Source organism: Onychostruthus taczanowskii, unplaced genomic scaffold (genome assembly GCF_017590055.1).
Source record: "Onychostruthus taczanowskii isolate IOZ18803 unplaced genomic scaffold, ASM1759005v1 scaffold61, whole genome shotgun sequence".
NCBI classification, from domain to species: domain Eukaryota; kingdom Metazoa; phylum Chordata; class Aves; order Passeriformes; family Passeridae; genus Onychostruthus; species Onychostruthus taczanowskii.
The window spans coordinates 5894904-5919522 of NW_024503790.1; the positions used below are offsets into that span (position 1 = coordinate 5894904).

At 61.5% G+C, this 24619-nt stretch overlaps 1 protein-coding gene across 3 annotated transcripts; it reads left to right on the top strand.

Moving 5' to 3' along the window:
- Positions 1-15737: 15737 nt before the first annotated feature.
- PERM1 (PPARGC1 and ESRR induced regulator, muscle 1) lies at positions 15738-24490 on the top strand. Of its 3 annotated transcripts, none has more exons than XM_041419555.1 (4): positions 15738-15899; positions 17020-19575; positions 20557-20673; positions 22586-23107. In XM_041419555.1, the coding sequence occupies exons 2-4, from the start codon at positions 17022-17024 to the stop codon at positions 22618-22620; spliced, it is 2706 nt and encodes a 901-aa protein (XP_041275489.1). In that variant the 5' UTR covers positions 15738-15899; positions 17020-17021; the 3' UTR covers positions 22621-23107. The 3 variants fall into 3 exon arrangements, with proteins under 3 accessions (XP_041275489.1, XP_041275488.1, XP_041275490.1); XM_041419554.1 differs by lacking the exon at positions 22586-23107 and adding an exon at positions 23184-24490 and having other exon boundaries at positions 15741-15899; XM_041419556.1 differs by lacking the exons at positions 15738-15899; positions 22586-23107 and adding exons at positions 16234-16355; positions 23184-24490.
- Positions 24491-24619: the final 129 nt, after the last annotated feature.

Sequence of the window (24619 nt, forward strand, 5' to 3'; positions counted from 1 at the left end):
CCCTTCTTGCCCTGCTCCCCAAATCCCCTCCTCTGCTCCTCAAACCTCTTCCCCTGCTCCCCAAACCTCCTCCCCTGCTCCCAAACCTCCTCGCCCCGTCCTCCCACTCTGCCCAGCCCCTGCGCTGCTGCATCCCCCAAAATCGGGGATGTGCTCCGGCCTCCAAAGCCCGGCAGCTCCCGGGGAGCCGCTAATCCCACCCCGAGGGGCCGCTAATCCCACCCGGGCAGCTCCAGGGGACAGGAAGGAGCATCCGGAGAATCCCCGCTGGCACTGCCGGGGTTGGCACTGCCGGGGATGGCACTGCCCGGGGATGATGGCACTGCCGGGGCTGGCACTGCCGGGGCTGGCACTGCCGGGGGTGGCACTGCCGGGGCTGGCACCGCTGGGGCTGGCACTGCCGGGGGGGGCACTGCCCGGGGGTGGCACTGCCGGGGTTGGCACTGTCAGGCTGGCACTGCCGGGGCTGTCACTGCCGGGGGTGGCACTGCCAGGGGTGGCACTGCCGGGGGATGGCACTGCCGGGGGTGGCACTGCCGGGGCTGGCACTGCGGGGGCTGTCACTGCCGGGGGTGGCATTGCCGGGGTTGGCACTGCCGGGGCTGGCACTGCCGGGGGTGGCACTGCCCGGGGATAGCACTGCCGGGGGTGGCACTGCCGGGGGTGGCACCGCTGGGGCTGGCAGTGCCCGGGGCTGTCCCCGGCAGTGACAAACAGCAGGCAGGCTCCCCGGCAGATGCGTTCCCGTCAGCTCAGCGCTGCTCCCCCGCAGTCACATGGATCCCATCAGCGCTGCGCTTAACACGAAGCAGAGCAGCCTCAGCCAGCAGCGCCGCCCGGGCACAGACACAAATCTCGGGATGAAATCAGGCCAGAGCTCTGCTGAGCCTGGCTCCAGGGCCCTGCGAGCCGCCGGGGCACGCAGGGGCCGCCTGGAAAATCTTTCCTCGGGAAGGGGGAATCCGCCCGGGGCAGCTCGCCGGTGTCAAGTGGTTGTGTTTGAGTTGAGGGATGGGAACTCCCCGCGCCCTGGAATTCCATGGGTTTCACGTTCTGGGTGGGAACTGCGTGTGCTCCACACGTCCTGGTTATTTACCCTGCGGAGGGGAACAACCGCGCTCCAAAATCCTGGAAACTTCCTGAGCTCCATCCAGCCCCGTGCGAGCCCCCGGGGGTCCCAGGCAGGCATCGCTCGCTGATGGCTTTGCAAACATCCCGGGGCGTTCCAAGCAAGCCACCGGGTGGGATTTTCCTTCCCTCTCCCCTCCCCCCCCCAGTTCGTGCAAATCCACACGAGCGCAAAAACCCTGCGAGCTCGGGGCCGCGATTGCAACACCCGGGCTGGGTTGGGCAAGAGTCGGGCGAGCAGAGCCAGGCTCGGGGCACCCTCCTGCAGGGCCACTGGGGATGGTGACAGCTGTGACACAATCCGCCCCTCGGGGGTGGCCCTGGCACAGCCCCGCGGAGCTGCGGGTGATTAATTGCGCTGTCAGGCAATTAACTTCTTCACACTTGCAGCCCCTGAAGTCGCCCATAACTCAAGAGGCGACAGACTCGGTGTTTATTTTGCGCCCCAAGAGGAGTCGGGAGCAGCTTCCCAAGGAAAACAGGCTCTTCCCGGGATCACAGCCGGCAGGATGGGGGTGTGCAGAGCCCCCCCCGGGGCCCTGCCTGCGGAAAGCGGCGTTGAGGAAGCGATTCCATCAGCGCCGAGCCGGCCTTTGGATGAGTCACTGTTCCCTGAGTCACCGTCCCCACCGCGCAGCAGCAGCCGGTGGCACCGAGGGTGACACCGAGGGTGGCACCGAGGGTGACACCGATCGTGTGACACGCTCAGGGCACGGGGGAAGCCAGGCTGGCTCTGGCTGTGCCCAGCTGCTCACCTGCCAGCCGTTTAATTTCCTTTCGAAGCGTTTGGGGCAGGGATGTGACCGTGTCCTGCGGGAATCCTGCATCCCTGCTCCTCGGGCCTTTTTGGCACAGATGGGAGGTGGGGCTGTCCCCGAGCCCGGGACAGCAGCAGCCTGTCCCCCTGCCCCTGCCGGGGCTGCACCCAGCTCTGCCAGGCTGGCAGATCACCCCTCTGCACAGGAATATTCCCAGCGGGAAGCTCTGCTCCTGCCTGGCTGTGGGTCGGGGTGAGGAGGAGGAGGAGGAGGAGGAGGAGGAGGAGGAGGGCCGGGGCTGCCTTTGCAGCAGGTGTTGCTCAGCTTTGCCACCCTCTGTTTATTTCTCCAGGCTGGAGATGTCTGAGTGCTGCAGCAGGCGAGGGGTTGCACAAAACCCCTGGGGAAAAGAAAACAAAACAAAATAAAAACAAAACCAGCCCAACAAATCACAAACCCGGTGCTTGGGGACAGCCTGGGTGTGCAGCGTGGCCAAGGAGGGACAGCAGGGAGCAGAAATCTGGGACCAGAACTGGGCCTGGCTCGTGACTGAGGGTCCTGCTGCTTACAGACCAGCCAAGGAATTTGCTCAGAACATCCAGATTTTGGTTGGAAGCAGGAGCACCTTCCCAGCCTGCTGTAAGCACTCCAGTTGCTACACAGGGATTGTTTTTTTTATAGCAACATCTCCAAGGCCTCAGCCTCGTTATCCCCATTTTTAGAAATGGAGAAGTAAGCAAAGGGAGGTGCTGCTGCTCTCAGAAGGTCTCCTGAGGCACATCCCAGCTTCCCTGGAAGCCCCAGCTCCGTGGGCAGGCGGTGCTGGGATCAAACTGGGAGCAGCTCCCAGCTCCCACAGCCCTGCCCTGCCCCACAGCTGCTGCTCCAGGCTGACAGGAGAGCCCTGCAGGCTGCTCTGAAGGTTAAAAATGCTGCCCGTGGGGAGAGCAAAGTCTGCCGGTGCCTGCAGCGAGCTCCTCGCCTGCACTTATTGCCTGGGGATTAGCAAAGGTCAGGGTTTAGCGCTCCAGCCCTTCCCAGTCTCTTCCTTTGCTGCAGGTTGGGAGATTTTGTTGATTTAGCCTGATCCGTGAGCGCATGGAAAAATCCCACCCAGGCTGGGGGAGCAGAATTCCTGCAGCAGATGTCATGGTGCTGGCAGAGGGACAACACCCCACCCTTGGCTGCTGGCCCTGGCTGGGAATTTGGGGGGATCCTGGTGGGAAGAGAGCTACTGAGCAGCCCAGACTGTGCTCTCCTGGATCCTGGCTGGGAATTTGGGGGGATCCTGATGGGCACAGAGCTCTTGAGCAACCCAGGCTGTGCCCTGCTGGACCCTGGCTGGGAATTTGGGGGGCTCCTGATGGGCACAGAGCTCTTGAGCAACCCAGGCTGTGCCCTGCTGGAGCCTGGCTGTGAATTTGGAGAAATTTGGGCAGAGAGCTCCTGAGCAGCCCAGGCTGTGCCCTGCTGGAGCCTGGCTGGGAATTTGGGGGGATCCTGATGGGCACAGAGCTCTTGAGCAACCCAGGCTGTGCCCTGCTGGCCCTGGCACCCTCCCCCTGCAAGAGCTGGATCCTGCTTCACCCTCTGCTCCTGCCTTTTCAGTATTTTTATCTTTCTTCTCCCTCCCTCTCCACTTTGCCCTGACAACTTTCCCTGTGCCGTGCAGGGTGTGGGAGGGGTGGGAGCTGCAGACAATGAGCAGCCCCGGCTCTGCTCAGCTCTGCCTGCCTGGGAGAGCTCCGAGATTCCTGCAGCCTCCACCTCTGCCTCCCCCTGCGTGTGCTCGCAGCCCAGCCATGTGCTGTCTGTTCCCAGAGCCTGAGGAGTCACAGCTGGCAGCTCCTGCTCCCCGAGACTCCGCTTTTATGGCTTTGGATCCGGCCGGAGCTCAGCAGCTCCTCTGGAAAAGGGGTCACTGCGGTTCATCCATCCCCAGGAAATTCCAGTTTGCAGCTCCCTGGGGTGGGTCTGGGAGGGCTTGGCTGAGATTCTGGCTGGGGGAGAGCTCCCCGAGGAGAGCAGGAATTGCTTCTCCTGCCTCGGTCCCTTCCAGCAGCTCTGCAGGTGGACCAGGCTCAGGGCAGGGCTCCTGATCTCTGCTTTGTGCTGCCTCCACCGCTTCCCTGCCAACAGGAGCACTTGGCCTGGGAAGAGAAATGATCCAGAAGAGCCAACTCGGGGCCCGGACAAAGTGGAGGCCAGGGACAGAAACAGATGAGTGCTGCTGCAGAAATTCCTGAGCAAGCAGCAGGAGCCGTGGGGAGAGGCCGAGGAGAGGCTGCTGATAAACTCTGCCGATAAACTCTGCTGATAAACTCTGCTGATAAACCCTCCCCGAGGCTCCCGGGGGGGTGAGCCCCACGCTGGACCCATCCTGGAGCAGGCAGCAGCCTGGCAGGGCTGAGCTCTGTCTGTCACAGCAGCTCTGCAGCAGCCTGGCCACCAGGAGCCCCTGCCAGGCTGCAGAGCCCTGGGCACCACTGCCAGGGCTGTGCCCCGCTCCGGGCTGCCACCAGGAGCCCCTGCCAGGCTGCAGAGCCCTGGGCACCACTGCCAGGGCTGTGCCCCGCTCCGGGCTGCCACCAGGAGCCCCTGCCAGGCTGCAGAGCCCTGGGCACCACTGCCAGGGCTGTGCCCCGCTCCGGGCTGCCACCAGGAGCCCCTGCCAGGCTGCAGAGCCCTGGGCACCACTGCCAGGGCTGTGCCCCGCTCCGGGCTGCCACCAGGAGCCCCTGCCAGGCTGCAGAGCCCTGGGCACCACTGCCAGGGCTGTGCCCCGCTCCGGGCTGCCACCAGGAGCCCCTGCCAGGCTGCAGAGCCCTGGGCACCACTGCCAGGGCTGTGCCCCGCTCCGGGCTGCCACCAGGAGCCCCTGCCAGGCTGCAGAGCCCTGGGCACCACTGCCAGGGCTGTGCCCCGCTCCGGGCTGCCACCAGGAGCCCCTGCCAGGCTGCAGAGCCCTGGGCACCACTGCCAGGGCTGTGCCCCGCTCCGGGCTGCCACCAGGAGCCCCTGCCAGGCTGCAGAGCCCTGGGCACCACTGCCAGGGCTGTGCCCCGCTCCGGGCTGCCACCAGGAGCCCCTGCCAGGCTGCAGAGCCCTGGGCACCACTGCCAGGGCTGTGCCCCGCTCCGGGCTGCCACCAGGAGCCCCTGCCAGGCTGCAGAGCCCTGGGCACCACTGCCAGGGCTGTGCCCCGCTCCGGGCTGCCACCAGGAGCCCCTGCCAGGCTGCAGAGCCCTGGGCACCACTGCCAGGGCTGTGCCCCGCTCCGGGCTGCCACCAGGAGCCCCTGCCAGGCTGCAGAGCCCTGGGCACCACTGCCAGGGCTGTGCCCCGCTCCGGGCTGCCACCAGGAGCCCCTGCCAGGCTGCAGAGCCCTGGGCACCACTGCCAGGGCTGTGCCCCGCTCCGGGCTGCCACCAGGAGCCCCTGCCAGGCTGCAGAGCCCTGGGCAGCGCTGCCAGGGCTGGATGGGTCAGTCGTGCCACCTGAGCTGCAGCTGAGGCCGTGGTGCTCACCCAGCTGTGCAGCCCATCCAGCTGTGCAGCCCATCCAGCTGTGCAGCCCTCCCTCCAGCTGTGAGCTCTCTCTCCATCTCTCCCAGCTGCCCTGAGCCGTGCTGCAGAGCTCTGGTGTTGCCCAGGTGAACGTTCCAAGGACAGAAAGGAGCCTCTGGCCTCCCTGCAGGGTGGGGGATGCTGGGGCAGGGCCCCCTTTGCTCCAGAAACCCCAAAATTGGATCCAGCAGCTGGGAGAGGAGCAGCCCCTCACCCACCCAGGCTGGGCCCCCTGCAGGGTCTGGCTTTGGGGTTGGGGCTGGTGCCTTTGGCACATCCCCCCTCATCCCCAGCTGCCTTCTTTCTGCCAGCCCCTTCAGCCTTTCACCCAGCCCTCAGCTGTGGAGCTGGGAATTTGGGGGATCCTGGTGGGCAGAGAGCTCCTGAGCAGCCCAGGCTGTGCCCTGCTGGCCCTGCCTGGGAATTTGGGGGGATCCTGGTGGGCAGAGAGCTCCTGAGCAGCCCAGGCTGTGCCCTGCTGGCCCTGCCTGGGAATTCTCTGCACTCCAGATGTTCACACTGTTTGGTTTTGGGTGCTTCCCTTTCCTCTTCCCATCCCAAGAACTGGCCCCCCATGTTTTTTTTCCCGTTTGTGGCTCTGATCCCTATCCCAGAGTTCTGTCCCTGCTCCTCCTGCCTGCTGCAGGAATTGAGCATTCCAATGCTTTTTCCATGTGCCCCCCAAACCAATATTGACCCTTGGAGGTGAGGAAGTGTCGCCCTGATTTTTTAAAGATTTTCCAAACCTTCTGATGTTTGCATTTTTGTAGCAAACTTTCTCACACACTTTCTGTAAACAACTTATTGTTTTGTATTTTTTTTATAGAGGAGGAGAAATTTGATGGACTGTTAGTTTGCCCAGTGGCATTGGAGAGGTGGCACTTTCACCCTCCAATCCACTGTCACCTTTAGAAATCTATAAATGTTAAAGTCAGAAAATAAACTTCCGTGTCCTGTAGTGACAAGGAAGAGGAGGCTGCTCCTCAGGGGGGACCATCCCGGTGGGCTTTTGTGTCCCCCAGCCCCAGGACACTTTTCCTCCTGCCCTGAGGGATGCTGAGAGAAGATGCAGTGGCTGCTCCTCCCCACCCAGCGCTGCGATCACGGGGCTGGATCCTTGCAGAGCAGGAGCAGATTTCCACCTCCCAATTACGTCCAATTAAGGAGCGCTAATGGGGCTGGGCTTGGCCCAGCACTGAGGTCAGTGCCCCACAATATCCTGTTGACATCACTCCTGAGGGGCAATTCCAGAGGGGAAGGGGCCTTGCCGAGCTGCTCCTCGGCACAAAAACCTCAAAGAGAGCTGTGGCCTCTCCTGTGCCTCCCCTGGCTCCATTATCCACGGCCTTCAGGAAAAGGAGGAGAGGGAAGAGTGGCACTTTTCCCTCTGGCTCATCCCAGAGATCCTCACTGGGAGGGGGCCGGGGGGGTTTGGATAACCTGCCTCATTAGTGGCCGTATGACATCATTATCTCACATTAGCCACACTCTTCCAGAGGTAATTGGGAAGCCTCTGGAATGGCCCTGTGACCTTTAATTAATGCAGAGGGGCCTTTTCCTTGTGCTGCTCCTCGCTCTGCCTCCAGCAGCTGCTCCTTGTTAAGATGCCAGAGCAGGGGAGCCTTGGTCCCATGCCGGGAGTTTCTGAGCCTCTCTCCTCCCCGGGGGAGGAATAAAAAAGGTGCAGGAGCAGCCTCAGCTCTGCCTGGCTCGCTCCAGCCTCCCTCCGGCAGCCCCTGCCTGGCCAATTAGCCAGCGGCTGATTAGCCCAGCCAGCGCTGCTGCCCTGCCCACGCTGCCGGGAGGGCTCTTGGAAGGAAAAGTGGGGATGCTGAACCAAAGGAAGAATTTAGGGGGAGAGATTCTGGCCCTGGCACAGGGTACCCGGCTCTGCCCCATCCCTGGCAGTGCCCAAGGCCAGGTTGGAGGGGCTTGGAGCAGCCTGGGACAGGGGAAGGTGCCCATGGCAGGGGTGGGACTGAGCTTTTTGCCAGCCCAAACCATTCCAGGATTCCAGGATTTGTCCCAGCTCTGGGTTTTTTACCTTTGCTGGCTGCTGGGAGCCCCCTGAGGCACTGGGATGGACAACTCAGAGTCATTCCAGCAGCTCTCACCCCGAACTCCCTCAGAAAGCTCTGCACAAAACCTCCACCCCGAGGGGAGCAGGGCTGGCTGTGCTCTCCCTGGGGTTTGTATTCAAAAACGTGGGAACGTTTTTGAAGAATTAAAATGATCGAAAAAGATTGAAAGATTAATAATAAATTAAAGGAAGCTCTGCTCAGGCTGGAGCTTTTCATCCCCAGGTGAGCGAGGGCGGCGGATTTTGGGATCAGGGGGAGGCATCCTCAGGTCCCTGGGAGCTGGCAGGGAGCTTGAGCTGCTGTGACAGTGGCATTTGGGCTGCCAGGCCTTGGGGCTGAGCCTGCTGCTGCTCCTGGCACAGCTCCCTCCTGCACAGCTGGCACGGTGTCACCATCCCTCCCTGCTGGCACGGTGTCACTGTCCCCTGCTGCTGGCACGGTGTCACCATCCCTCCCTGCTGGCACGTCCACGGGGGGGCTTGGAAACCCTCCCCAAGCGTTTGGGAATTCCCACTTTGGAGCCTGGGAATCGAGCGGGTTAATGAGTGTCCTCTGGGAGAAACGGATTTGTGAAGAATTCTTAAAGTTGTAAAGAATTCTTAGAGTCTGATGGGAAGTTTGTACAGTGCTGTGTTAGAACTGTGAAAGGTGCGCTGTAGCAGCACGTGGGGTAAAAAATATAGATGATTGGTGCTAGAAATAATAGTGTTGTGTAGCAAAAACTAATGGGCTAAAAGCCTGAGCTGCCTGTGGGAACCCAGAACATCCTCTGGGTGCCCTGGAGACCCGGGCAGGGGGCTGGGAAATCTGGCAGAAAGCCAAAGACATTTGGGATTTCCATCTTAACCCATGGAACAAATGACCAACCTTGTATGAAGAATCACAAGTCACAGAAGTTTAAGTTGAGTGATAATGAATTAATCACCGGGTGAAAAATGGAGTTTTGGGGGTTTTATTATAGGGAGTCTAGGAGGAAAGATGGAGGGACATGGGTGTTGTCCCATGCTTCTTCCTTCTTCTTCCCAGCCTCCATCTTCTGGGTGATGGTGGCACATTTGGATTGGCCTAAAGTAGAAGCAGACAGTCTAACATAGACAATAGATATTGGAAAATAATGATAAATAAAGTACACGTAACTTCTAGTATAAAATGTAGACACCAGCCCAGCGTGTGCCCTTGACAGAGCTCAGACCTCTGCGGGTCTGAGGGAAAATGTTTTAGATAATCGACAATAAACAACCTTGTGAACCAGAGCCGAAGAATCCTGACTCTTTCTTCGGCCAGAGGCTGGGAAAAGGGACTCTGGGGTCATCCTGAAAGCAGAAAACCCGAGACTGGCCCCTGCTCTTGGAGGCTGTGGTGGGCCGGGATCAGGCTGGGATTAGGCTGGGATCAGAACAGGGATCAGGGCTGGGATCAGAGCCAGGACCAGTGCCGGGATCAGGCTGGGATCAGGGCTGGGATCAGAGCAGGGATCAGGCTGGGATCAGAGCAGGGATCAGGGCTGGGATCAGGCTGGGATCAGAACAGGGATCAGGGCCAGGATCAGAACAGGGATCAGGGCTGGGATCAGAGCCAGGACCAGCGCTGGGATCAGTGCAGGGATCAGAGCTGGGATCAGGATTGGGATTAGAGCTAGGTTCAGAGCAGGGATCCAGGCAGGGATCAGGCCGGGTTCAGAGCAGGGATCAGGGCCGGGATCAGGCAGGGATCAGGGCTGGAATCCAGGCAGGGATCAGGCCAGGTTCAGGGCCGGGATCAGGCAGGGATCAGGCTGGGATCCAGGCAGGGATCAGGCCGGGTTCAGAGCAGGGATCAGGCCGGGATCCAGGCAGGGATCAGGCCGGGCTCAGAGCAGGGATCAGTCCAGGTTCAGAGCCGGGATCAGGCCGGGTTCAGGCCGGGTTCAGAGCAGGGATCAGACCAGGATCCAGGCAGGGATCAGGCCGGGATCAGGCCGGCAGCCCGGCATGTGCGCAGCTCCAGCAGCAGAGCCGCGGTGCCCGGGAAGCGGCGCTGCTGGCGGGGCTGGGCAGCGCCGGGCTGAGGAACTCGGGACCTGGCGGGGCCCTGCCGGTGTGGAACAGCTCGTGTTCGGGGCTGGGCTGGCAGCAGAGGCCCTTTCCACCCCAAACATCGTTAACCAGCACTCGGACAGCGAGCTCTGCCGCTGCTGCTACCGTTCAGGCCCGCAGGGACGGGAGAGCTCGGCGGCTCCCGGAGGGGGCTCAGGTCCTTCTCCCTTGCTCTGTCTCGTTCCTTGCTGCTGGTGGTGACCCCGGTGGCCACCAGTGCCTTCCCTCTGCTGCTCCATCCCAAAGCAGCCGCTCTCCCTCGCCTGGTTTGGGGAAGGACACAAAGGGGTGGCCCAGGAAGCCAGCTCGTGGTGCCGGGGCGCCTCAGGACACTGCAGCTCCCTCAGGAGAGCAGGAGAAGGGCTCGCGATCCCCTGGAGCTGTGCCAGGGGAAGGTCAGGTTGGATTTTTGGGCAGGGTTTTCCCCCAGAGGGTTCTGCTGCACTGCCCAGGGAATGGTGACGTTCCCAAGGCTGCCGCAGCTCCAGGAGGGTCCTGGATCACTCCCAGGGTGACACTGGTGACACTGGTGACACTGGTGACCCCGCTGGAATGACGGAGCATTCACCTTGCAGGGCAGGGGTTCCCCGGCGGGGTCAGCACAGCCCCTGCCCTCCCAGCCGTGTGGAACTGGGATTTTCCTCTCCCACAGCACCTGAACAGCCCGAGAGGAGGTGAAAAATCCCGGGAAAGCACGGACTTGGTGGCTGTAAGTGACATCTAGTGGAAACGGCAGGGAAAGGAGTGCACAGGTAAAACCCCGATCCTGCCGGCTTCGGGGGGGAAAAGGATTCCTGCGAGCTGGAACTTCAGCCCAGAGGCCTCTTTTCAGGTCTTAACAAAAAATAAAAATTTGAATAAATAGAATAATAATGGAATAACAATATGGATTAATAATAGAATAAAGAGAATAAAGAGAATAAAGATAATAAAGAGAATAAAGAGAATGGCTTTCTCTGCCTGCGTAGGCAGTCAGTGGGCAGCATGGAAAAGGAGGTGGCTGGGACATGGCAGAGGTCACCTGGCCCTACAGCTGCTGTCCCCAAGGCAGGGACACCACAGCCACCCAGGCCATGGTGTCACTGTGCCACCCAGAGTCACGGAATCATGGAATGCTTTGGGTTGGAAGAACTCCAGAGCCCATTCCGTGCCACCCATGCCACAGCAGGGACACCTTGCACTGTCCCAGGCTGCCCCAGTCCCTGTCCCCTGGCCTGGGACATTCTCAGGGACAGCCACAGCCTCTCTGAGCGAATCCTCTCATCCTGCTGGGATGGTGCCCGGGGACAGCTCTGGGACAGGGGACAGGGACAGTGCCCCCGTGCTGCTGCATCCTGAGCCCATCCCGCTGCCTCTGGGCATCTCCCTGCTCTGTTTTCCTCTCCTCGGAGGTGGGTGGCACTGCCACCCTGTCCCCTGCACTGCCACCTTGTCACCTGCACTGCCACCCCTGTCCCCTGCACTGCCACCCTACCCCTGACACTGCCACCCTGTCCCTGTCGCTGTCACCCCTGTCCCTGCACTGCCACCCCTATCCCCTGACACTGCCACTCTGTCCCTGACACTGCCACCCTGTCCCTGACACTGCCACCCTGCCCCTGGCACTGCAACTTTGTCACCTGCACTGCCACCCTCTCCCTGTCGCTGCCACCCTGTCCCTGCACTGCCACCCTGTCCTTGTCACTGCCACCCTGTCCTTGGCACTGCCACCCCTGTCCCTGCACTGCCACCCCTGTCCCTGGCACTGCCACCCCTGTCCCTATCGCTGTCACCCTGTCCCTGCGCCGCCACCCTGTCCCTGGCACTGCAACTTTGTCACCTGCACTGCCACCCTCTCCCTGTCGCTGCCACCCTGTCCTTGTCACTGCCGCCCTGTCCTTGGCACTGCCACCCCTGTCCCTGCCCTGCCACCCTGTCCCTGTCGCTGTCACCCTGTCCCTGTCACTGTCACCGTGTCCCTGGCACTGCCACCCTGTCCCTGGCACTGCAACTTTGTCACTTGCGCCGCCACCCTGTCCCTGCACTGCCACCCTGTCCTTGTCACTGCCACCCTGTCCCTGGCACTGCCACCCCTGTCCCTGGCACTGCAACTTTGTCACCTGCACTGCCACCCTGTCCCTGTCGCTGTCACCCTATCCCTGGCACTGCCACCCTGCCCCTGACGGGGCCGCTCCTGGGCGAGCGAGGCCGGAGCTCGCTGGGAAATGCGAAACGCGGCGGGGCTGGGATCAGCAGCCCGAAACCGCGGCCAGCAGCGAGCTTTGGGAAGAGCCTGGCAGAGTCTCGGGCCAGCTCGGGCTGGGTTTCAAGTGAGCCGAGTGTGACCTTTGCAGCATGGGCTGGAATTTTAACAGAGCCCGGGGAGTGAGTTTCAGGCGGAAAAAAAAAAAAAACGAAAAAACCCCCAAACCAAAAAAAGTTAAAGGGTTTGGGCAAAAGCGCCGTGGAGCCGGCGTGGTTTGGGGGTGATAATTGCTGCTCACCTGCCCCAAACCAGCAGAACCAGCCGGGTGGTTGCGGCTGGAGTTTCAGTGCAGGGTTAACCCTTTCTGAGGTTAACCCTTTCCTCCTCCTCGCCTTCCCTGGGCTGGATCCCAGCTGCTGCTGCTGCTCCCAGGGTGGTCTCCTGGCCGTGGGCAGGGTCAGGGGTGTACGTGAGCAGCTCAGCGTTCCCCAAATCCAGCTCAGCATTCCCCAATTGCAGCTCAGCATTCCCCAATTGCAGCTCAGCATTCCCCAGTCCCCCTGAGCAGCTCAGTGTTCCCCAAATCCAGCTCAGCATTCCCCAATTGCAGCTCAGCATTCCCCAATTGCAGCTCAGCATTCCCCAGTCCCCCTGAGCAGCTCAGTGTTCCCCAAATCCAGCTCAGCGTTCCCCAATTGCAGCTCAGTGTTCCCCAAATCCAGCTCAGCGTTCCCCAGTTGCAGCTCAGTGTTCCCCAATTGCAGCTCAGCATTCCCCAGTCCCCCTGAGCTCTCCCTCGCACAGGTTGGACCCCTCAGGAATTTATGGAAAGGAAGGAACGGATCAGATCAGGGGCAGGTCACTGCTGTCACTGCCTGAGGCTCAGGGAGCATCCAGCTAAAACTGCAGGAGGAATGAGAAAATAATCACAAATAAACCTCTCTGTCCCAGGCAAGCAGCAAGGGCCGAGGTTGTCTTGCTCCTTGAGCTGTGGGCAGATTTCTTTTTCCATTCTGCTTTATTATTATTTTTTTTCCCCCCACTGCTTTTCCTGCAATCTCTGCCTCCCTGCCCTGCTGCACAGCATGTGATGGGTGTAGATCAGGGCAGGGAGGATGTTCCTAATCAAACCCACGTTTCTCTGCATTGTCTGCGCTGTCTCACGGGGAGTTCAGCCAAGCCCCCACACTCGTCATGTTCCAGTGCTGGTTTGAAAAGCTGCACAAAGGGAGAATTCTCCCAGATGGAGTTTCTTGGGTAGGAAGGGAATTATTCCATATTGGGAACATTCCAGTTATTCCATATTGAAAATATTCCAATTATTCCATATTGAGAATATTCCAATTTTTCCACATTGGAAATATTCCAATTATTCCATTCCTGAGAGCTCCCTTCCCAGACACTGAGCTTCCTTTGCAGTGGGAGTGGTGAGTGCTGAGCCTGGAGCTGTCTCTGTCCCAAAGGAAGTGCCCCCCACGGCATTCCCAGTTTTCCTGCCCTTTCCAAGCCCATTCCTGGCTGTGTCTCCCACGCCGTGTCCCTCCAGGCACAGGGGGGTCACATCTGCTGCTTTATTTCGGGCCCTTCTCTCATGACAAGTTGACATTGGTTATTTATATCGTGCCCTTAATCCCACAGCGTCCATCCTGGAGGTGCTGGGTGCCATCCGCAGGATGGGGCTGGAGCAGCCCTGCAGCATCCCAGGAACATCATCCCAGAATCATCCCAGCAGCATCCCAGAACCATCCCAGCACTATCCCAGGATCATCCCAGAATCATCCCAGAATCATCCCAGCAGCCTCAGTATCCCAGGATCATCCCAGAATCATCCCAGAATCATCCCAGCAGCATCCCAGTATCTCAGAATCATCCCAGGATCATTCCAGAATCATCCTGGAATCATCCCAGCATTCCAGAATCATCCCAGCAGCCTCCCAGAATTATCCCAGCACCATCCCAGAATCCTGGTACTGTTCCACCATCCCAGCACCATCCCATCATCCCAGACCATCCCAGACCATCCCAGACCATCCCAGCACCATCCCAGATCATCCCAGCACCATCCCAGCATCCCAGATCATTCCAGCACCATCCCAGATCATCCCAGATCATTCCAGATCATTCCAGCACCATCCCAGCATCCCAGATCATCCCAGCACCATCCCAGACCATCCCAGCCCATCCCAGACCATCCCAGCATCCCTGTTCCTCTGGCTGCCGCCGTCCCTGCCCCTCCCTCGCTCCCTGCTGCTCCGCAGCCGGGTTAAACCTTTCCGTGCCTCAGGCCCGGCTCCAAGGGAAGGAAGTGGGCCGAGCCAAGCCAAGGAAACCGCTCGGTTTCCCCTCTGGCCTGCGAGGCGTGCGAGGGGAGCGCGGCGTGGGCGGATCAGCAGCGGGAGCGGCGGGGGAGCAGCTCTTCCCCTGCAGATGTTCCTGGCTGAGGGGAGAAGCGTGTCCCGGGAATGTTCCCCGGGCTGGGCTCTGCTGGTCCCTCCCTGTGCAGTGCGGGACAGCGGCCACCGCGGGGAGCTTCCGTCCCGCGGGATGGCAGGAGGGGACAGGGGACCCTGCTGTCCCCTCCTGTGGGGACACAGCCCGGAGCTGGGCCTCGGGGCAGAGCTCGTGGGATCCCCGAGGGGTGCAGAGCTCGTGGGACCCCCGAGGGGTGCAGAGCTCCTGGGACCCCCGAGGGGTGCAGAGCTCGTGGGACCCCCGAGGGGTGCAGAGCGTGTGGGACCCCCAAGGGGTGCAGAGCTCGTGGGACCCCCGAGGGGTGCAGAGTTTGTGGGATCTCCAAGGGGTACAAAGCTTGTGGGACCCCCAAGGGGTGCAGAGCTCGTGGGACCCCCGAGGGGTGCAGAGTTTGTGGGATCTCCGAGGGGTACAAAGCTTGTGGGACCCCCAAGGGGTGCAGAGCATGTGAGACCCCCGAGGGGTCGCAGAGCGTGTGGGACCCCCGAGGGGACGCAGAGATTGTGGGACCCCCGAGGGGTGCAGAGCTCGTGGGACCCCCGAGGGGACGCAGAGCTTGTGGGACCCCCGAGGGGTGCAGAGCTTGTGGGACCCCCGAGAGGTGCAGAGCTCGTGGGACCCCCGAGGGGTGCAGAGGTTTTGGGACCCCCCAAGGGGTGCAGAGGTTTTGGGACCCCCGAGAGGTGCAGAGCCCAGGGGTCCCTCTTGGCTCCCCCAGCGTGCCCAGCCCTGGTCCCAGCTGTGTCCAGCTGTGGTGTCTTGGTGGCCGAGGGGGGGCTGGGGCTGGGGGCTGGGGGCTGGGGCTCGCTCCCCCAGCCCCTCTCCCGCAGGCAGCTCCTTCAGGGCAGCTATTCCTGGCCCTGCCACGGGGAGGGGGAGGAAGGTGGGAGGAAGGCTCGGGGCTCGTGGGAGCTGAGGGTTATTTCTGGCTCGGCTTCGTGACCTGCCAGCTCACCCTTGGGCACTCTGTCAGTGCCCCGTGCCAGGCTCCCCCCGGGCTGTGCCCGCGGCTGCCCACAGCACATGGCCCAGGTGGCCCTGGGTGCCGTGGGACGGCTGCCACACGCCCTGCGAGGTTTGTCACAAGACTTTCGGGGCTGGCTGTGATCTCCTGATGCCAACCCTGCAGCAGGCTGGCAGTAAATGCCCTGGGAGTGCCCTAAATAGGTGAACCCTGCCCCTGAGGTGATTTTGTGTCACCCTGGAGAGCGTGACTAAAGCGAAGAAGTGGCTCTGTGGGAAAAAGGACGGTCACTGCCACCCAGGTGTGCCACAGGCTGGGAGCTCCGTGGCCTGTCCCCCTTCCCATGGAGTGACCCCGGCAGGGAGCAGGGGGCACCAGGAGTGGTCCCGGTGCCCCCAGACGTGGCTGTGGGCACAGTCACACATTGGCTGCCACCCTGCCATGTCCCCCAGCAGTTCTATATATGGCCCTGCCCTCTCTGGGCTGGTGGCACTGGGATCTCAAGTGACACCGGGGAGGGAGGGGGGGGGTTTATTTTTAGCCCCTGAATGGATCAGAGCTGGAGCCGGGCTCTCTGCCCCCGGCCGGGCCACGGCATCATGTTGTGCTGGGAGGGCTCTCCTGCCAGGCTGCTCGCATGGCTCCGTCCCCGCCGGGGGCTGGGGGACAGGTAGGACGGCCTTTGTCACCTCCCCGCGTGTCCTGCTGTCCCGCTGTGCGGCACCTCCCTGCGCAGGGCCCCGGGCAAGGGCGGGGCCGTGCCGGGATGTGCGGGGCTGTGCCGGGATGTGCGGGGCCGTGCGGGGCCGTGCCGGGATGTGCGGGGCCGTGCCGGGATGTGCGGGGCCGTGCCGGGATGTGCGGGGCCGTGCCGGGATGTGCGGGGCCGTGCCGGGATGTGCGGGGCCGTGCCGGGATGTGCGGGGCCGTGCCGGGATGTGCGGGGCCGTGCCGGGATGTGCGGGGCCGTGCCGGGATGTGCGGGGCCGTGCCGGGATGTGCGGGGCCGTGCCGGGATGTGCGGGGCCGTGCCGGGATGTGCCGGGCCGTGCGGGGCCGTGCGGGGCTGCCCCGGCTGCTCTGGGATTCGGGAACGCTTCTCGGGAAGAGCAGTCCCGGCTTTAAGGTGGATTGGAGGCAAAATGGGGGGGAAAGGGGGAGGTGTGGGGTGTGATGCTGTGGGGAGAGAATCCCAAACCCCTCTGCAGCTGTGGGGAACATCCCAAACCCCTGTGCAGCTGTGGGGAGCATCCCCAAGGCCCTCTGCAGGTGTGGGGAGCATCCCAAAGCTTCTGTGTCGCCATGTGGAGCATCCCCAAGCCCCTGTGCAGCTGTGGGGAGCATCCCAAAACCCCTGTGCAGGTGTGGGGAGCATCCCCAAGGCCCTCTGCAGGTGTGGGGAGCATCCCAAAGCTTCTGTGTTGCCATGTGAAGCATCCCCAAGTCCCTGTGCAGGTGTGGGGAGCATCCCAAAGCTTCTGTGTTGCCACCGGGAGCACCCCAAAGCCCCGGTGCAGCCGTGCTGGGGAGCAGAGGCAGTGGGGACAGGAGGGGGTGGCAGTGGCCTCCTCTCCCACTGCTGGCTGGCTTGTGGCCAGCACGGCCATCCCCATCCTGCTGAGGTTGCCAGGGGCCGGAATTTCCAGCTGGGTTTGGGCTGGAAACGGCTGAGGATGAGCGGATGGGAGGGAGGGACTGGGAGGAAGGCTCGGGGGCACACAGCTGGCCTCCGTGCGCCCGGAGCGGTGCCACCCCCTCCTCCCTGACCTGTCGCCGCTCCCCCGCTGCAGGCATGGATAACTTCGAGTACAGCATCCAGCTGAACGACCGGGAATGGGCTGAGTTCTTCCAGGCTTCCGAGGAGTGCAGCCTGGCGCCGGCCTCGCTGGCCACGGCCGAGGAGCAGTGCCTCAGTGACATTGAGCAAGGGGACACCTCGGGACGGGACTGTCCCCGCGGCACCGACGGGGTGGCAGCAGCCGGGCCGGGCAGCGAGCCAGCAGCGCCTGGCACGGCCAGCCCTGTGCCACGTGGGGTGCCCGGTGACACCGCCCTGCGCCGCCCGGAGCGTGGGCACCTCTCCGGGCCGGAGCTGCTGTCGGGCAGCGAGGACGAAGCGGAGCCGCGCTCCGTGGGCAGGTTCCTGTGCGACAGCGACAAGCCCAGCTGCCTGGCACCCGCTGCCATGCCCAGCGCCCAGAGGAGGCAGCCACCGAGGCCACCCGCGGGCACCCCGGCCGGTGGCACAGCCCAGGGTGGCTCCGGGCAGGACACGGCGGTGGCAGCGGCCGGAGGCAGCCCCGCCATGGAGCAGGGCGGGGATGCAGGAGGGGGACAAGCCCTGCTGGCACAGCCGGGAGCGGTGGCACCGCCAGAAGCTCCGGCAGCCTCTGCTTCGGCCGAGGGACCGGCCGAGAAAAGCGCTGTCCCCTCGGAGCCCGGGCTGCGGGGACACGCGGGGGACACCCCGAGCCCGTCCCTGGGGATGGGAGCCAGGGTGGCAGCGGAGGAGGAGAAGGCGGGCACGGAGCCGAGCTCGCCGGGCGGATCCCCCAGCGTGGTGAGGCCCAAGGTGCCGGCACAGCCGAAGAAGAGCCGCAAGCAGCGCGGAGCCAGCGGCACCGAGGGGGACAGGGACCCTGCGGCGGCACCGGGCGCCACCGGGGCCGGCAAGGCACCGCCCGGCTCCCCGATGTCCCCTCGGAAGGGCAGAGGGAAGGACAAGGCGGCCAAGGGAGCGCTGGTGAGGCTGGGCAGCGAGGAGGCTGCGGAGAACAAGCGGGCGGTGCCCGGCCCTGGCGCGGATGGCGGCGATGCCCAGAGTGCTCCCCCGAAGTCCCCGGGGAAGACAAAAGCCACCAAGCCCCCAAAGGCAGGGCAGGCCGGTGGCTTGGGCGTACGTGACAGTGTCCCCGTGGTCCCTGGCGAGGGCACCGCGCCTCCTCCAGGAGAGGAGAGCCAGGAGATGCCAGGGAAGCCTCTCCAGCCCGGGAGCGCGGCAGCGTTTGGAGGGAATGCTGCTGAGGGGGCTGGGGGGGAGCCTGCTGCTGCTGAAATTCCCAGGAAACCCTCGGAGATCCCTGCAGTTCCTGCTGCTGAGATCCCTGGAATTCCTGCAGCTGAGATCCCCAGGAAGTCTGCAGCTGAGATTCCCAGGAAACCCTCGGAGATCCCTGCAGTTCCTGCTGCTGAGATCCCTGGAATTCCTGCAGCTGAGATCCCCAGGAAGTCTGCAGCTGAGATTCCCAGGAAACCCTCGGAGATCCCTGCAGTTCCTGCTGCTGAGATCCCTGGAATTCCTGCAGCTGAGATCCCCAGGAAGTCTGCAGCTGAGATTCCCAGGAAACCCTCAGAGATCCCTGAGGTTCCTGCAGCTGGGATCCCTTGGGAGCCTGCAGCTGTGATTCCCAGGAAACCTGTACCTGAAATCCCTTGGGAGCCTGCAGCTGGGATCCCCAGGAGTCCTGCAGTGGGGATCCCCTGGGAGCCTGCAGCTGAGATCCCCAGGATTCCTGCAGCTGAGATCCCCAGGATTCCTGCAGCTGAGATCCCCAGGATTCCTGCAGCAGGGATCCCCAGGATTCCTGCCATCGAGATCCCCAGGAGTCCTGCCATTGAGATCCCCAGGATCCCTGCAGCTGAGCTCCCCAGGATCCCTGCCATTGAGATCCCGTGCGAGCCTGCAGCTGGGATCCCCACGATTCCCGGGGCTGGGATCCCTTGGGAAGCTGCAGCTGAGCTCCCCAGGGCCGTCAGCCCCCTGTGCTTTGCTGACGGGGCCTCTGGCAAGCCCAGCTCCCTGGATGTGACCTGGCCCGAGATGTACGAGTACCTGTTCTGTGATTCCCAGGAGGAGGAGGAGCTGGGCAGCTCCCTGGAGGGGCGCAGATCGCCCTTGCAGGGGGAAATCTCCTGGCCTGAACTGTACGAGTATTTTTTCATCGAGCCAGAAGGAAGCAGGAAAAAAGGCAAAGCTAAAGACAGGAAAAGAAAGAAGTTCAGAGGTTTGGACCGCCCTGGGCTGCACAAGGAGGCTCCCAGCTCTGCTCCAGACAAGGACACCGTGGTTATCTCAGTCCCTGATGTGTATGAACACTTCTTCCCAGAGCCAGCCCCCAACAGGATGGGCTGGAGAGGGATTTTCTCCATGGCTCCGGCCTCCGAGGTGAAGAAAGCTGTGGGGGCTTTGAGGTCCCTGCTGCAGAGGCAGGGGCAGCTGCGAGGAGGCCAAGCCTCAACCTCCCAGGCCCTGGTGCCCCGAAGATCCGGGGAGGAGCTCGCCCTGGTCCCGCTGGGAGGAGCCCAGGTGTGGCCAGAAGATGCAGACGAGGCCCTGGCACTGAGAGGTAAATCCTGTTGTCACCTGTAGGGACATGTCCAGGCTGTGTCACCCTGGCTCTCCCCTGGGATGCTCCCTCTGTCCCCCCGGGCTCTCCCTTGGGATGTTCCTCTCTCTGTGCTGAGCCGGTGCTCCTGGCCAGGTCCCCTGGTGTGGGCAGGGAATGTGGGACTGTAAAACCCACCCTGAGCAGAAAAACACCCTCTGGAGACCTCAGAGGTCACCTGAACATTGCCTCTTCCTGGGGGCAGGTGGGAGAAATGGAAATAAAGGGGAGGTTTGATCCACCAGGACGGGCAGGGGTTTGTCTTTGAGCTTAAATGATGCTCAGAGTTAATAATAAACCCAAACACTGAGGGAGCCATCCCAAAGGGAGCCTCAACATGGAGCTTCCAGCCTGTTTGCACAGAGAGAAAAAACCCCTTTGAGGTGGTCACAGCTAATTAGTAAGCCAGCTTTAATTAAAAGCCTGATCAAATGAATAGGAGCAAAAAGAACGTGATCTCAAGCTGTTCCAGGCTGGATCAGGGAGTGCAGAGCACTCAGGGATGTCTTCATCCCTGGGGGAGGCAGGAGTGGGGTGGGATGCCCGGAGGGATGCTGAGCACTCTCAGATGTTGTCCTAGAGCTGGCTGTGCCTGGGGACACTGGGGACAGGAAGGGGACCTTGCCTGTGTCCCCAGGAATTGCTGTGTCCCAAATCTGCCCCCCAGACCCACGTGCAGCCACCAGAGAACTGCAGGGAGGCGGTGAGGCAGCCTGGGGTGCCTTTAACAAACATTTCCGTGGCGTTTTTAACAAAGTGCAGGACTGAGGGGGGGGTGACAAACGTGCCACTGTCCTTTGGGAACACGCAGAGCCACCTGCCATCCCCCCCGGGGGATGATTCAGGGATGATTCCCCGGGGGATTCGCTGTCGCAGAGGGAGGGGAGGAGTGGCAGAGGGGGTGGCACAGAGCCCCCAGACCTCGTGCTCCTCTCGTGGCAGGAGCAGCAGAGGAGCCCCGGGTGCTGAGCCACAAGGACATGTGCCTCGTCTTCTGCGCCTTCGCCTCCTGGGCCGTCAAGACATCTGACCTGCAGGCTCCGGATGCCTGGAAGACCAGTACGTACAGTGCCCGCCTGGAGAGGGGTGGGAAGGGCTCTGGGGGACACTTGGCAGGGAGGAAAAGCGGGATATTTCCACCTGCTGCTGCCTGCGGGGAAGCGCAGCCTTTTCCAAAGCCGTTTCCGTGTCTTTTCTCTCCTCTGGTCCCGATTGCTGCTCGTGACTTTTGTGCTTTGCCTACAAAGCAGCTGCTGGCTGGAGCTGAGCTGTTTCCACAGCCTTGGTCCTGCTCCATCCAGCCCCTGACGGGGCTCAGTTTGTCAGGACTTCCTTAGGACCTGCAGTGAGCAGGTTTAGGTTCCCTCATCCCAGCAGGAACGAAATTCCCAACACAACTGGCCTCACAGCAAGGCCAAACCCTGCCTGGGATTTTTTGTCCACCTTCATCCAGCACCAAAATTCCCGTGTTTTTCTGAGGTGCTTGGAAGGTTTAATCTCCCCAAAGAGGAGGCATCATCCTCTTTGTCCTGCAGTTCCCTGGAGATCTGTGGGATCCTCTCCAACCCCAGCACCTGGAAGCTGGTGGGGAGAGAGGAAGCTGAGCGAACAGAAATTCACAGAAATTGAATCCACAGAAACTTCTCACGGAATTCTGTAAGAAATCCACAGAATCCCACAGGAGTGGGCATGGCTGGATGAGCAAGACTCAGGGAGAGCAGCATTCCCCATCCCTGCCCTGGAACCCTTGGAGAACCCTTCCAGAGCAGCATTCCTCACTGCTGCCCTGCAGAGCCCCTTCCCTGGGAAGAAATGCCAGGAGCAAGGCTTCCTGCTGCTCTTCCAGGCGAGGAATGTTCCCTGCTAAGGTCACCAGGAAGCTGACACCGCGGGCTGGGAATAGCTCCTGAGCTAAGGCTGCTCTCTGCCGTCAGCACCAGCAGCTCTTGGCCTGCTCCCCCTCCTGCTGGGAGTTTGGGATGGAGGAGATGGCCCTGGGAAAGGTGTGGAAAGGGAGGAGATGGCCCTGGGAAAGGTGTGGAAAGGGAGGAGATGGCCCTGGGAAAGGTGTGGAAAGGGGGAGACGCTCCTCGTGCCCTGGGGTGGAATAGGCTGGAGAGGAGGGAGGCAGGAAGGAGCAGCAGTTCTCTCTGGGCATTTGGGCTTCTAACAAGCTGAGTTTGTATTCCTCTAGCACATAAATCAAAATCCAGTCTGAATTTAAAGTGTGGCGCCCAAAAACACGGCTTGGATTCCTGGTTTTGCTTGGTGTGGAAAGGGGGAGACAGGGTGGAATAACCTGGAGAGGAGCGAGGCAGGAAGGAGCAGCTGTTTTCTCTGGGCATTTGGGCTTCTGAAAAGCTGAGTTTATATTCCTCTAGCACATAAAATTCAGTCGGAATTTAAAGTGTGGGGCCCAAAACCATGGCTTGGATCCCTGGTTTTGCTTGGTGTGGAAAGGGGGAGATGGTGGAATAACCTGGAGAGGAGCAAGGCAGGAAGGAGCAGCCGTTTTCTCTGGGCATTTGGGCTTCTGAAAAGCTGAGTTTATATTCCTCTAGCACATAAAATTCAGTCGGAATTTAAAGTGTGGGGCCCAAAACCATGGCTTGGATTCCTGGTTTTGCTTGGTGTGGAAAGGGGGAGATGCTCCTTGTGCCCTGAGGTGGAATAACCTGGAGAGGAGGGAGGCAGGAGCAGCTCCTCACCCAGAGCATCTGCTCTCTCTGGGCATTTGTGCTTCTAACAAGCTGAGTTTGTATTCCTCTAGCACATAAAACAAAATCCAGTCTGAATTTAAATTGTGGGGTCCAAAAACACGGCTTGGATTCCTGGTTTTGCTTGGGAATCAAGGGAACTTTGTGTCCCTTGTAAACCAAATCAAAACTATTGGGTGCAGGGACGGAGCAGAGCTTGGTTTGTGTTTCACCCCCATTAGTTATTTCTTGTGTCCCTACATTTTTTGATTCAGGGTTTTGGATATTTTCTGCTTTTGGCTGGGGCTAGAAAATCCCCCAGAAAAATCCCCAAAATGAGATTTTTTCCTGGCGTCCTCCTGGTGCAAACAGAAGCAGGAAATGAAGGTGCTGCCCTGAAGCCCTGGTGGGCTTTTCCTCGTGTTTCTTTCTCATCCAAGATCAAATCTCCACCTGAAGCTGTGGCTCCAGCCAATCCATGAAATCCCCACCTGGATCTGGGTATCCACCCCATCCATTAAATGGGTATCCACCCCATCCATTAAAGGGTATCCACCCCATCCATTAAATCTCCCTGTGGATCTCTGCATCCAACCCCTGCCCACCACCGAGGGAGCGTGTTGGGCATTCCCCTCAAACCAGCTCTTTTTATGGGATGCTGGTGTCTCCACACAGCCAAACCCCAGGACTGGACGTGGCCAGTCAGGCTGTGGGCAGTTGGGAACGCTCTGGGAGCAAATCCCGAGTGCTGGGAATGCGAACCAAAGGCAGGAGGGGACGAGGAGGGAAGGGAGAGGAGTGACCCCCGCGGGGCAGTCCGGCTTGGGAGGAGCGCCGGGAGTCACACTGGGAATGTCTTGGGCTCTTTTCCAGTGTTCCTGGCAAGCTTTGGCACCCTCTCGGCCATCCGCTACTTCCGAAGGCAGGTCAGGGAAGGGCACCCCCGGACTTAACCCCTGCCACGCCGGAGCCGCTGCCCGGGGCCGGGACTTTGTTCTGGACAGTGGGAGAAGCCTGGAGGCAGCACCGAGAGCTTCCCCGGCCCCATCCCGGACGGGACAGGGTGGCACAGGGAGCGGGAGCCTCCCGGGGACGGGAACTGACGGTAGGGCAGGACAGGGGCTGGCAGTGCCCGCCGGCTGCTGCGCTGGAGTCACCTGGTGGCACCGAGGAAGCAGGGAGGTGCTTCATCCCGACAAAAGAGCCGGGATATCTGTGAAGGAGCAAAAGAGAGCTTTGGGAAGAGCCTGGCCGGGGCTGGGCTGGGCAGCAGCTCCGGGGGATGCAGGGGTCGCTGCCTTGGATCCCGTGAACGATTTGAGCACTCCAGCAGGGCTCATCCTCTTGGATTTCACTCCGGGAGGGCTCATCCTCTTGGATTTCCCTCCAGCAGGGCTCATCCTCTTGGATTTCACTCCACAAGTCCCAGCTCGGGGATAAGGTTTCTGCCGCACGTGGATGGGTCCGTCCCTGGGGACAGCGGGGCAGGGACATGTCCCCGTCCCCAGGAGAGGACGGGCAGGGGTCACACGGGGCAAGGGGCAGCCGGGGAGGGTCCTGCGGGGCTGCACAGGCTGGGAAGGGCAGCAGGGAAAGGGGCTGAGCTCAGGGAGGTCTCAGGAAAGGGGACAGGAGGATGTTGGAGAGGAGGGAGGAGGAGGTGGGCAGGTTTGGCCGTGCCAGTCAGCAGGGAAATGTTGGATTGGGTATTTGATTCATTTCCTTTTGTGCCTCCCGTCCTGGAGAGGCAGAGCTGGCTGGGGGAGACGTGGGGTGAGGGTGGAAGCTGTGGGATGGGGAGTGGGATGGGAAGTGGAAAATGAAATGGTTCGGTTCCCCCTCTCCCCAGTGCCTCCCTCAGCACCCCAGGCCATTATTCAGGAGGAATTTCCTCCCCTCACCAGCCAGATTGAGATCCACGGGGGCTCTGCCCTGTGTTTGTGAGGTGCCAGCAGAGAGAGGGGGGTTCTTTCCTTGTGCTGAGAGTGCCACGAGGATTTCAGGGGTGCAGAGGTGGCTGTGGGTTATCGCTGAGAGGAGGGCACGGGGGGATCTGGGACTGGGAGCTGGGGCTGGACAGGCTCTGCACGGCCTCAACACCCACGGAGAGGGCTTCTGTGGAGGAGGAGAGCAGACGGAATGTGCTGGAAGCTTCTAATAAAGCTCTGTCTCATTTACTACTTCTGTGTCCATCCCTGTGTCTGTGGGGAGCCGTTGAGGGAGCCCTGGGCTTTGCAGGAGGAGAAATCAACGTGTGGGGGTGTGTGGAGCCAGAGCTGCAGAGCTGATGGGTTTGGGGCCCTGGGCAC

Bases quoted from the DNA above. Each gene is read 5' to 3' on its own strand.
- PERM1 (XM_041419554.1), top strand. From the start codon at position 17,022: ATGGATAACTTCGAGTACAGCATCCAGCTGAACGACCGGGAATGGGCT. The intron at 19,576-20,556 runs GTAAATCCTGTT...CTCTCGTGGCAG, and splicing joins CGAGGCCCTGGCACTGAGAG to GAGCAGCAGAGGAGCCCCGG. The intron at 20,674-23,183 runs GTACGTACAGTG...GCTCTTTTCCAG, and splicing joins TCCGGATGCCTGGAAGACCA to TGTTCCTGGCAAGCTTTGGC.